The 13,046-nt window shown below is 31.4% G+C and overlaps 1 protein-coding gene across 1 annotated transcript; it reads right to left on the bottom strand.

The window, feature by feature from the left end:
- Positions 1-10,089: 10,089 nt before the first annotated feature.
- Positions 10,090-10,787, bottom strand: LOC140808390 (non-classical arabinogalactan protein 30). The gene has a single exon (XM_073165516.1). The coding sequence runs from the start codon at positions 10,749-10,751 to the stop codon at positions 10,215-10,217; it is 537 nt and encodes a 178-aa protein (XP_073021617.1). The 5' UTR covers positions 10,752-10,787; the 3' UTR covers positions 10,090-10,214.
- Between the last annotated feature and the right edge of the window lie 2,259 nt (positions 10,788-13,046).

The raw sequence follows: 13,046 nt of genomic DNA, 5'->3' as shown, positions 1-13,046 counted from the left end.
AAGCAAATGAATGGAACTCTATCTTGAAGAAGAAGGAAGAAGACAATACGCAAATGCTTGAAAAATTATGTGTATGTATTTTTTGATTTTCAATAAATCAACACTTAATGTTTTTCATGTGAAAGGACATGATCTTTCATTCATAGTGGTGTCCTTTGGCCATTGTAACTGACCACAATCATCAAATAATGCCAAGGAAATGAAAAAACATCAGAAAATTCGAAGAGACACGAAGCTGGGCGCACCCGCTCGCGCGCTGCCGAGCGCTCTCGGCAGGTGCGCGCCTTTCGAGTTTTATTCAGAACCACCGAAGTTAATATTCGTTCATTAAGCTTCGTTCTTCGTTTCGAATTTTTTAAAATCAAATACATTGATTTATTTGCTTAATTTTCATTCATTAAACATCAGAATTCCAACTTGTTTTGCATTAAAGAAAAAAGTGCAAATTCAAATCTTCCATAGAATCATCATAGTTTTCTAATCTCACAAAATATTCATGAATATTTTTTCGTCTTTTTTTTAAGCTTCCTTTCAAAATTTTGACAAATTTGGGTGTTAATGAATCGCTTATTTCCTCAAAGATATAATGCAATATTTTAAAAATATATAATTAGAGTAAAATTTTTTTAAAAAAAGAAATACATTAGAGTTATTGTTCATCCTCGACAAAAGTTATATAAAAAAACGATATGATAAATTTAACTTAAGCTATAGTGATGAAATTTTGTGAAGTTAATTATATTGACAAGCTTATTATATAAAATACATGAAGAAAAATTTAATAATCATATTTTTTAATTATCATTAGATATTGAAATGTGTGCTTATGTATAAAGAAAACAACATATTATTTATAAAACAAAAAAAAAATTTATAGAAAGATAATGAAATATATTTTCCTGTGTAGTGTGTAAATTTGTCGCACATGACAGTAGACCCATGAAGATATTGACTACACCTGCACAATCTTTTCAACAAAGATATTTATAGATTTTAACATATATTATATGCTTTTTAAAACATTTGGCATCTCATTTTGGTTGGTTTGTCTCAAATTAAATAAACAATCAACTTGCTAACTTTCTTTTATGTATGTATATATATACATACACAATCAACTTGCTAATTTTATTATATATATATATATATACAAAAAACAAAAAACCAAGACAAAAAAAGCCTAGAGCAAGATTTAGCCAAATAAGCAATTGAAAGGAAAAACAATCGTTAGTAAAATATTTTCAACAAGCCAATAAAAATTATGGGGAAGAAACATCGGAACAATTTAAAATTATAAAATGATGAGGATTTTCTTGAGAATGTGTAAATTATTTTTACCATATTTGAAATTAGATAATTGATAGAATAAATCAAGAACTGTTGTAAGAAATAATTATCATAGTATGAGAATATTTCCTTTTAGGTAAAGTTCGATACAGATGGGTTAGAGATGCCTTTTGTGTTTGATTCAGAAATTGCACTATTAATAGTATAAAACCTATACTAAAATAAAGTGATGATTGGAGATGATTTTCTCACGGGTTTAAAACGTGTCACATCGTGCGGCGCCACACACTGCTCAAACCTCACTCTGATATCAAATGTCATGGTCCAACCCACTTGTGATATTGTCCGCTTTGGCACATCAAACAAGCGACAATGTTATCTGCCCAAAATGCCGTATTTTATGAAACATGATTCCATTCGTTGAATGATACTCACTAAACATGATCCGCTCCCCATGATTGAAATTGATCTGAGCCAAGATTTCGATCCTGGATTAGGCCTCTAATCACATACAAAACCGTTAGAATGAGAATCGGAGGTTGTCATTATGCAGCCCTCGGACGCGCAAGTCAGATATCCAATATATGTGAGAAGACAGCTAAGAACACTGCCAAGATATCAGTATAGTTAATGAATAACGAAATTCTCAAATATGATATTTAAATCAGAAAATATTTTAGATCACAAGTACAAAGTAGGAGACCATATATGGAAAGTAGGGGACCACGCGTATTAAGGCTTGCCTAGACCAAGCCTCTGATAGGAGCCCGGCATCTATGGGCGAGCCCCCCACCCATACTCCTCTAAGTCTACCTTTACTCTTCTTTGGTTTACCCGTTGCACCTCCACCTATTTGATCCATCTCCTAACTTCTCACTCTTAGGTATAGTTCATTTAGATTATTATAACTTTCTTGCTCATTAAAATTAATTCGATGGGGTGAGCTCTTCCACCCAAACATCTTTCCCTGCTCCCCACTAATGATTCTCAACAGACTTAGAAGTGGAGTTAGGATCTTTATTCAGTGTAGACAACAATATAATATAATTAAAAACAAAAATATATATGATATATTTATTTTTGGATCTTCTGGTTATAGATCTTCAACCATAACATCTCCAATGCATTTTTTTTCTGATCTAGATCTTTTCTTTTAAAAATTCTATACATTATATATATATATATATATATTGATTTTCTTATGAAAAAAATCAAGAGAAGGAAAAAACATGCATTAGGTTCACTTATTTGTTTATGTTAACTTGTATGAACATATGTGGGACACTCACTTTAAATTTCGAGGTAATTTTTTCTAAAGAGAGAGAAAATGTAATACCTCAAATACTTGTCAAATAATTCTCAAATTGTTGTGAAAAAGTAAAAATTTATGGTAAAAAGTAAAAATCTCAAACTCTCAAAATTTACCAAACTACACACTTTATAATATTTTTCTCTCTATTCAATTGTGATTTTCTTCACAAATGAGAGATCTATTTATAGAGTTTCATTACACATAATCCAAAAATAAAATACATCATTACCTACATCATCACACACAAATTTCTAACTTTACAACTCTTATTTTCAACATTCAAATATTCAACTATTACTTTTTCCATATTAAAATATATTATTTCAACACTCCCCCTTGTGATGATAATCATGATACGATGATGTTTTCATTACGTGTTTTGTACTGCCTCGTTAAAAACCTTACTTGGAAAAACCCGTTGGGATAAAAACCATAGTAAGGGAAAAAGAGTGCAGTCACGTGAACTCCCCCTCATGTTGACACGAACAACTCTTCACAAATTTCGTAGATTGCGCATCCCAATATTATATATGTGCTTTCTGAATATTGACGTAGGTAGTGCCTTTGTGAAGAGATCTGATGAGTTTTCACTTGATTGAATGTGACGAACATCAATACATTTATTCTTCTCAAGCTCCTTGGTGAATGCGAAGAACTTAGGAGGAATATGTTTAGTTCTGTCGCTTTTTATATATCCTTCTTTCATTTGAGCAACACATGCATCATTATCTTCATATAGTATCACAGGCTTCTCATCAAATGATAATCCGCATGAAATTTGGATATGTTGGGTCATTGATTTTAACCACACACATTCACGACTTGCTTCATGTAGTGCAATAATCTCGGCATGATTTGATGAAGTTGTTACGAGCGTTTGTTTCTGTGAACGCCAAGATATTGCAGTGCCTCCACGAGTAAATACATATCCAGTTTGGGAACGTGCCTTGTGTGGATCAGATAAGTATCCAGCATCGGCAGAACCAATTATACTTGGATTAGCATCTTTTGAATACAAAAGTCCCAAGTCTGTCGTTCCTCGTAGATAACGGAATATATGTTTAATTCCGTTCCAGTGTCTCTTTGTGGGATATGAGCTAAATCTTGCCAACAGATTCACGGCAAAAGATATATCAGGCCTTGTACAATTTGTAAGGTACATAAGGGCACCGATGGCACTTAGATATGGTACTTCTGGACCAACAATATCTTCATCATCTTCACATGGACGGAATGGATCCTTTTCTATGTTTAATGATCTAACAACCATTGGAGTACTTAAAGGATTTGCTTTATCCATATTAAAACGTTTAAGGATCTTTTCTGTATAATTTGTCTGGTGAACAAACATTCCACATTCTTTTTGTTCAATTTGTAAACCCAGACAATAATTGGTTTTTCAAAGATCCTTCATTTCAAATTCTTCCTTCAAGTATGACACAACTTCTTGAATTTCCTTATTCGTTCCAATGATGTTTAAATCATCAACATATACAGCAATAATTACGCATCCGGATGTTGTTTTCTTAATGAAAACACAAGGACATATTGAATTATTTACATATCCCTTTTTCATCAAGTGATCACTTAGTCGATTATACCACATTCGACCTGATTGCTTTAACCCATATAATGATCTTTGTAATTTCACAGAATAACATTCCCTGGGTTTTGAACTTTGTGCTTCAGGCATCTTAAATCCTTCAGGGATTTTCATATATATATTACTATCAAGTGATCCATATAAGTAAGCTGTAACAACATCCATAAGACGCATTTCTAAATTTTCAGATACCGCCAAGCTAATCAAATACCGAAACGTAATTGCATCCATCACAAGAGAATACGTTTCTTCATAATCAATTCCAGGCCTTTGAGAAAAACCTTGTGCAACAAGTCGAGCTTTATATCTTACTATTTCATTTTTCTCATTTCGCTTTCGAATAAAAACTCATTTGTATCCAACAGGTTTTACACCTTCAGGTGTAAGGACTATAGGTCCAAAAACATTACGTTTATTTAGCGAATCCAATTCAACCTGGATGGCTTCTTTCCATTTTATCCAGTCCTGCCGATTTTTACATTCACCAAAAGATTTTGGTTCATGATCTTCGTTATCAATTATGATGTCGATTGCCACATTATAAGAAAATATATCATCAATTTCATCTATATCTTTTTGGTTCCATATTTTTCCAGTATTAATGTAATTGATAGAGATTTCATGATTCTCGTCAGTTTGTGGTTCTGACAGAACATTTGCATCATCATGTGTTTCTTCAGGAACATCATTCTCTATTTTGTGATCATCATGTGTTTCTTCAGAAACATCATTCTTTATTTTGTGATCATCGTGTTTCTCTATGAATTTTCTTTTTCAAAGATTTTTATCCTTGGAACCGAATGGCCTTCCATGCTTCAGGTGTTTAATGACATCATGAGTATCTTCCATTTGTTTCTTTGGAATTTCAATTCGAGCAGGGGCATTTGCAGCATGTATATATGATTTAGTTACCCCTTTTGTGTCTGCAAATGCATCTGGTATTTGATTTGCTATTCTTTGCAAGTGTACAATTTGTTGTACATCTTTTTCACATTGTTTTGTTCTTGGATCCAGATGTAACAATGATGATACATACCATGTAATTTCTTTTTCGGTATGTTTTTGTTCTCCCCCTAACATTGGGAAGATTTCCTCATTAAAATGACAATCAGCAAAACGTGCTGTGAACACATCTCCTGTCTGAGGTTCAAGATATCGAATGATTGATGGACTATCATAACCGATATAAATTCCAACCTTTCTTTGAGGTCCCATTTTCTTTCGTTGTGGTGGTGCAATAGGCACATACACCATACATCCAAAAATTCTCAGATGAGAAATGTCTGGTTCTTTACCAAATGCAAGCTGCAATGGGGAGTATTTATGATATGCACTTGGTCTGATGCGAATTAATGAAGCAGCATGTAAAATTGCATGTCCCCATATAGAAATAGGGAGCTTTGTTTTCATAATCATTGGTCTAGCAATAATTTGCAGACGTTTAATCAATGATTCAGCCAATCCATTCTGTGTATGTACATGAGCAACAGGATGCTCAACAATGATTCCCATAGACATACAATAATCATTGAAAGTCTGGGAAGTAAATTCACCAGCATTATCAAGTCTAATTTTCTTGATTGTATAATCGGGAAATTGATTCCTCAATTTTATTATTTGAGCAAGTAATCTTGCAAATGCAACATTTCGAGTTGACAATAAACATACATGTGACCATCTGCTGGAGGCATCAATCAATACCATAAAGTATCTGAATGGTCCACATGGTGGATGGATTGGTCCACAAATATCACCCTGAATACGTTCAAAAAACATTGGTGATTCAGTTTGGATTTTGACTGGTGATGGTCTTATAATAAGTTTTCCAAGAGAACATGCTTTACATTGAAACTTATTATTCTGAAAGATCTTCTGGTCTTTCAGTGGATGACCATGTGTATTTTCTATAATTCTTCGCATCATTGTTGAACCAGGATGTCCCAATCGATCATGCCAATTGGTTAATATCGAAGAATTATCAACTACCATGTTTGATTCAATGGGACTTATATGTGTATAATGCAATCCAGTAGGGAGCATTGGTAGTTTTTCAATCACATATTTCTTTCCTGATTTATATGTGATAAGACACATATATTTCTCATTCTCTTCATTCATTGTTTGAGTATCATACTCATGGGAATATATATCATTAAAACTCAACAAATTTCTTTTCGATTGTGGTGAATATAAAGCATCATTGATCAAAAATTTTGTACCATTAGGTAACAAAAATTGTGCTTTACCACATCCTTTAATCAAGTCTACAGGACCTGATATTGTATTCACCGTTGTTTTTGTTGGTTTTAGTTCCAAGAAATATCTTTTATCTCGGAGGATAGTGTGCGTTGTACCACTATCGGGTATGCAAACTTCAGCTTTGCTCATAGCATTTTCCATATTTGAACTTCAAAAAAATATGCAATGAAATAAAATTACTGAAAATACATATGTAAATATAACACATATCATAATTATACAATAAAACATTATTACATGAATACATGAAAAATCAATTATTGTACATTTATATTCTACCATTAAATTGTTCATTTTCAGAGAAATCATTGAGAAAATCTGTAGCATCAAAATTGTTCATTTCTATCCCACCAACATGTTGATCATTTCCAGAGAAAACATTCATAAAATCACCAGCATCAAAATGAGTTGAATCACTCAAACGGTCACTGCGTTCAATGAAGTTGGTCTCCTTTTCTTTCCCCTTTAATGATTCTTTATAAAGTTTACAAAGATGCATGCTCAGGGGCTCGACAAACTTTGGACCAATGTCCTGGAGTACCACATCTGTCACAAGAACTTTCATATCTTTTTGAGTGATTCTCATTAATACTTGTATTCTCATGATGCCTTTTCTGTGGATGGTTTGGGACGCTCTTTTGAGATGAGTTATAAAAATAACTATCTCTATCATTTTCAAAACCACGGCCTCGACCACGACCACGGCCAATTCCACGTCCACGTCCACGACCTCGACCTCGACCTCGACCTCAACCAAAATCTTGTCTATGAATTTGATTTTGGTTCCGAGGTTTAAATTCATTTTTACTTACAGCATTTACTTCGGGAAATGCTGTTGATCCAGTGGGTCGGGACTGATGATTTCTCATTAATAGCTCATTGTTCTTTTCCGCCACAAGAAGACAGGCGATGAGCTCAGAATATCTCGCAAATCCACGTACTCTATATTGTTGTTGTAAAGTAATATTTGATGCATGAAATGTGGAAAATGTTTTTTCAAGCATCTCAGATTCTGTGACCTCATGTCCACAAAATTTAATTGCGAGATTATTCTATACATCGCCGAATTGTAATCACTGACTTTTTAAAATCTTGGAATCTCAGTGTATTCCATTCATCCCGGGCGGTCGGAAGTATAACTTCCCTTATATGTTCAAATCTTTCTTTTAATCCCTTCCACAAAGTCATGAGATTTTTTTCAGTCAGATATTCACATTTCAATCCATCGTCGAGATGTCGACGCAAAAATATCATGGCTCTTGCCTTTTCTTGTGACGTGCATATGCCATTTTCTTTAATGGTCTCGCTTAGACCCAATGACTCAAGATGCATTTCTACATCTAGAGTCCATGGCATATAATTCTTTCCCGTGATGTCGAGCGCAATAAATTCGAGCTTTGTTAAATTTGACATGGTGGTACTAAAAAAAATTACGATGCATTTTATTAGTTAATAAATATTGCAATACAAAGTAACGGATAAACAACAAGTACAAGTATTTGTAAAAATAAAGAAAACGCACGAGGAGGATATTCTCCGATAAATACAAGACTCGTGAGTATGATAACCAAAATAATTAAAAATATCCTTGAGAAAGCCATCTTCTTTTTTCTTCGAAAAATTTGATGATGAATAATTTTTAGAGAAGAAGAGAAAGTTGGAGTGATTGAATGTGTTTGTGAGATGATATTTATAGGCCAAAAACTAGCCGTTTGTTACCGTTTATGACCGTTGGTGTACAAAAAAATAAATGTATGTATTTGTATAATTTTATGGTAATAATATGATGTATATAATATTATACATGTTTAAATAATTATGTATATCATATCATAATATTATAATGAGTGTCATAATTTATTTTGTTTAAAACCTTATAGGCTTTTATACTTGTCGTATCCCTTACCGGGAGTGTGAGATGTCGTCTTAACATCCTCCCAGGATTTATAACAAGTTTATTAAAAATTTATTTTTATTATTTCTAATAATAACATTATATGTATATTAAATAAATACATAATAAATAAATAACAGTAAAATAAATATAATTACTTTTGTTACCTTTTTCTTCTGTTTGGAGCTTGGAAAAGTATGTAGGACTTTTAGAGCTTCGTGCTGATAACGTGTTGTGAAAAAGTAAAAATTTATGGTAAAAAGTAAAAATCTCAAACTCTCAAAATTACCAAACTACACACTTTATAATATTTTTCTCTCTACTCAATTGTGATTTTTTTCACAAATGAGAGATCTATTTATAGAGTTTCATTACACATAATCCAAAAATAAAATACATCATTACCTACATCATCACACACAAATTTCTAACTTTACAACTCTTATTTTCAACATTCAAATATTCAACTATTACTTTTTCCATATTAAAATATATTATTTCAACACAAATATATAAATTAAAAAGAAAAGCTTTTCCTGTGGTTTTCTGGGCCCACACTGGGCCTATTGAAACTCCAATGGACCCGACCCAGTTTCATGGATACGGGCTTCCGTTGGGCTTAACATGTGATGGGTCCACTTGTGAGATATCATTGATAATTTTCTTTTTTCGATTTTATCGCAATATTCTTAACATACTATTGTTTGAAGATATCACCCTTAAAAGCTTCTAACCTTCGTCCTCCAAATCCATAAGAATGAGATGATTATTAATGACTAATCGCCATTGAAATTATAAAAAGATTTCACATGTACTCAGCATTTGCGATTCCGGATGTTTCAAATACTGTCTCAATTGACGTCTCGATTTAGCTAAATCTGTTTTATAGTAAAGTGAATTTAATCCCATGTGTTAGTTTTTCTTTTTTTCTTAGTTGGTAAAAGTGTTTGTTATAATTAGTTCTCGAACTTGATATCTCGTCTCAAAATTGCTTGTTAGTCTTGTGATGAGAAAAAGTCACAATATAAAATGTAGGCAATTAGTTGAAACTTCTTTGTTCTCATATATTAGACATTTTAAATCTGAACTAGCTTGATTAAATATACGTAGATACACATCTCGTATATTGAGTTTAGATTTATTTTTGGAAATTTATATTTATATTTATATTGTAAAAATCATCCGTAAACATTTAGATGCCAAAAGCCCATGTAAAATTGTATAGGTTTCTATGGGAAACTTTAGATTGTTGAATATTATATAATTTAGATTATGTATTCAAAAAAATTATAATGAAATTTAAAGTCAACTTTAAACTTTTGGCGAAAGCTTGTGTGAGACGGTCTCTCGGGTCGTATTTGTGAGACGAATCTTTTATTTGGGTCATCCATGAAAAAGTACTACTTTTTATGCTAAAAGTATTACTTTTTATTGTGAATATCGGTAGGGTTGACCGTCTCACAGATTATGATCCGTGAGACGGTCTCACATTAGACTCGCTCTAAACTTTTTAGGAACCTTTTAATGAATTGTACGAACTTCGCAACTTTAGTGTATTAAAGCTAAAATTTGATAATATAGAGTACGGAAATCGCATTGTCTATTTTTTATATATATAATTTAACCAAATATGATATATTATCTTAAGTTTTCATAGATTTCTCTTCATTATCTTCTTTTACATATTTAAATTCGGGAAATTTTGATATTGAACTCAAGAAGTAGCATTCCGACAAGAATTCTAGGCGTGGCCCGATTCACAGATTACATTCACAATGTTAAGTAATTATATAAATGGATTGCTTGAAAAAAGGACAGGAAATTGGAATAGAACATCCTCATCAATTTCAATGATCAACTCAAGGTTCTGCCTTAGGAACACATTTACCGGGGCGGAACGCCAACGGACCCGCGGCGTATAACACGGCCTGGTAGTTCCTCCCAACCAATCTCTTATTCTCGTAACGTAGGGGCGCGCCATAAAGTCCATAGTTCACATTTGTGAGAAGGTTGCAGCTCGGAACAGGCGAAGACACCAGTCTCACCTTGCAGGCATGCAAAGGATGATCCAAGAAAGAGCGGCTCATTCGGAACCCTTTGAGCACCGCGTAGAAGTAGCCGTTTTTACCGGTCTGAAACGCCTTGTAGAAGCTTACTCGGTTCCTATGATCTTTGCAGATGACGCTGACTATGGCTGATTCGATGGGCTTGGCCTTGTTGAGGTTCCACGTTCCGTAGTCGCTGCAGGACTGGCAAAAGACCGTGCCTTCCACCACCACATCCACCGGTTTCTCGACCCGTTTGGGCGGCAACGGGGCTGTTGCGACGGCGGTTGATGCGAGAGCCAATGAGAGAATGAGAAAAGGGAAGGCTGTAAGAAAATGGACGCTTGCCATTTTGTATAGAATCCTGAGGTAGGTGCGTGGACTCTAACAAAGATTGGTGTTTGAATGTGTGAAGAATGTTGGTATTTGAGGCAAATATATATATAGTTGGTGTGTGGGATTATACGTGGGGGCTACTAAATTGTGAAGAATTTTGCTTCCCAATTCTTGACAACGTGATGGCCACATTCAATATTTATAATAACATACACATTCTAACATATATTAAAACATTTACCTTTTTGAATATTTTTATCTGCATTATTTTTACTTTTTTATATTTGTCGTTTTTCTTCTTTGCAAATTTCAATTTTAGTTTGTTATATTTTTTTTTCATTTTCAATTTTGTTTTTGACATGACAGTGATGCGACACTAGCGTATACAGTGTCACAGTAATACTCCTGGAGAAAAACTAATAGAATTACCAAAAAAGTATAAAAGATACATTATTAAGACTTAAATTTGATAAAATAGATTATCAAAAAAGTAAAATTTCATTTTATCTTTTAACTACATACTCGAATAAATAGGAGTAAAACTTTGTGCAATAAACGATACAGTATTTCTTGTTACAGTATTTAATAGCGATGAGTTTGTTGGATTTATTGTAGAAAATAATAGGAATATAAATATAGGTTACATATTAGATTATCATATAAGAAAATATAATTATTGTAAATTTGTGATTGACTTTTGTTGCTTTCTTAAATCTATTTATTTCTTTCACTTTTTCATAGATACATATGCATTATTTGGTGAATCGATTATTGATAAATCTATTATTTCTTTGTTTAAATATCATAAACTTTTTCGGCGACCATATTCTTATTTCAAATATTCATATCATTGTTAAAGACTATAAATACAATAACTTGAATATTAAATACAAGCTTTGGAAGAGGATAAAGCATGAGCAACATACATCAAGAAATTGCTTAGAATGAGAGCATGCTCAGGTGTGTGTGTCTATATATATATATATATATATATATATATATATATATATATATATATATATATATATATATACCCACACCGTAAAAGATTAAATCCTCACACATACATGATAGTTGAGCTTCAAAGTTTAGGTGAGTGAGTATTCACACAAAGACATTAAAGATTGTGTTTGTAGTCTTGACATAAGAGACTTTAAATATTATGTGTATTGTGAGATTGCGATCTATGATCGAATATGTTAAAAATTTCAATTAGACAAGAAATAAGTCATACGTTGAAATGAATTTGTAAAAGAGTTGTATAAATTAAAGTTTTCTAGTGATATTTTTCTAAGCGGGAGAATGGATGACGTTGGAGTTGTTATTCTCCCAACAACCATAAACAAATTTTTGCATCTTTATTTTGTTATATTTATTTATTGTTGTTGTACTTAAGATGAATTATTGAAGCATCTTATTAATTCTTCAAATATCAAATATGATATATCAAATTTTTGATAAAATACTTCAACCAAAACGTTTTTACACATTCAACTTACATATCTGTTAAATGTTTTACCAAAATATTTAATTAGTTTTTACGAAAAATTATTTTGAGTTTCTTAATTCCGTCTGGTTTGAAAACCAAATTCGATTTAATCATCAGTATTCAGTATTTTAAGAACCGAACTATTGTAGCTCAATAATTATCACACAATTGATCCTATCATTATCATTCTTTATTTAATAAAAATTATTATAAAAACTTATTTTGATAAATTTACAACTTATCATTTGCATGTATTACGTGCATATATGTGAAATCTTTTGTGTTATTTTTTCTCATTTTTAATTTATTTTTTTTATAATAGTTTTTTTATATTAGGAATGATACAATCATTTAAAAATTTCAAAAATTTAGATAAAGATTAAAGAAAATGTTTTACTATTTTTAAACTTTGAAAAATAGATGTGATAGTGATAAAGAAATACATAAATTTACTAAAATATATTTTTATAATACTGTTTATTAAATGAAAATAAAGTATTTTTATAATTGCAAAAGAGTATTTTTTTTAGATTTAAAAAAATTCACCATGATATCAAAGTTAATTATTTTAGATGTCTCAAACTTAATATGATAGTATATATATATAATTAATATAGATATCTCATACACTTTCTTATATTAAAAAAATTAACTAATTATCTATACAAATTATAAATATATTTTATATAATTGTATTGTTGTTTTTCTTAAAATAAATTAAACATTGTTCAAACAATACTTAAAAACTATAATATAATAATCATATATATATATATATATATATATATATATATATATATATATATATATATTTGATATGT

The sequence above is a fragment of the Primulina eburnea genome, chromosome 12, assembly GCF_022965805.1.
Source record: "Primulina eburnea isolate SZY01 chromosome 12, ASM2296580v1, whole genome shotgun sequence".
Lineage (NCBI taxonomy): Eukaryota > Viridiplantae > Streptophyta > Magnoliopsida > Lamiales > Gesneriaceae > Primulina > Primulina eburnea.
The sequence above is the reverse complement of the archived record's forward strand: the minus strand, read 5'-3'. Positions and strand labels throughout refer to the sequence as shown.

Excerpts from the sequence above, each read along its gene's own strand:
- LOC140808390 (XM_073165516.1), bottom strand. The coding sequence starts at position 10,751 with ATGGCAAGCGTCCATTTTCTTACAGCCTTCCCTTTTCTCATTCTCTCA.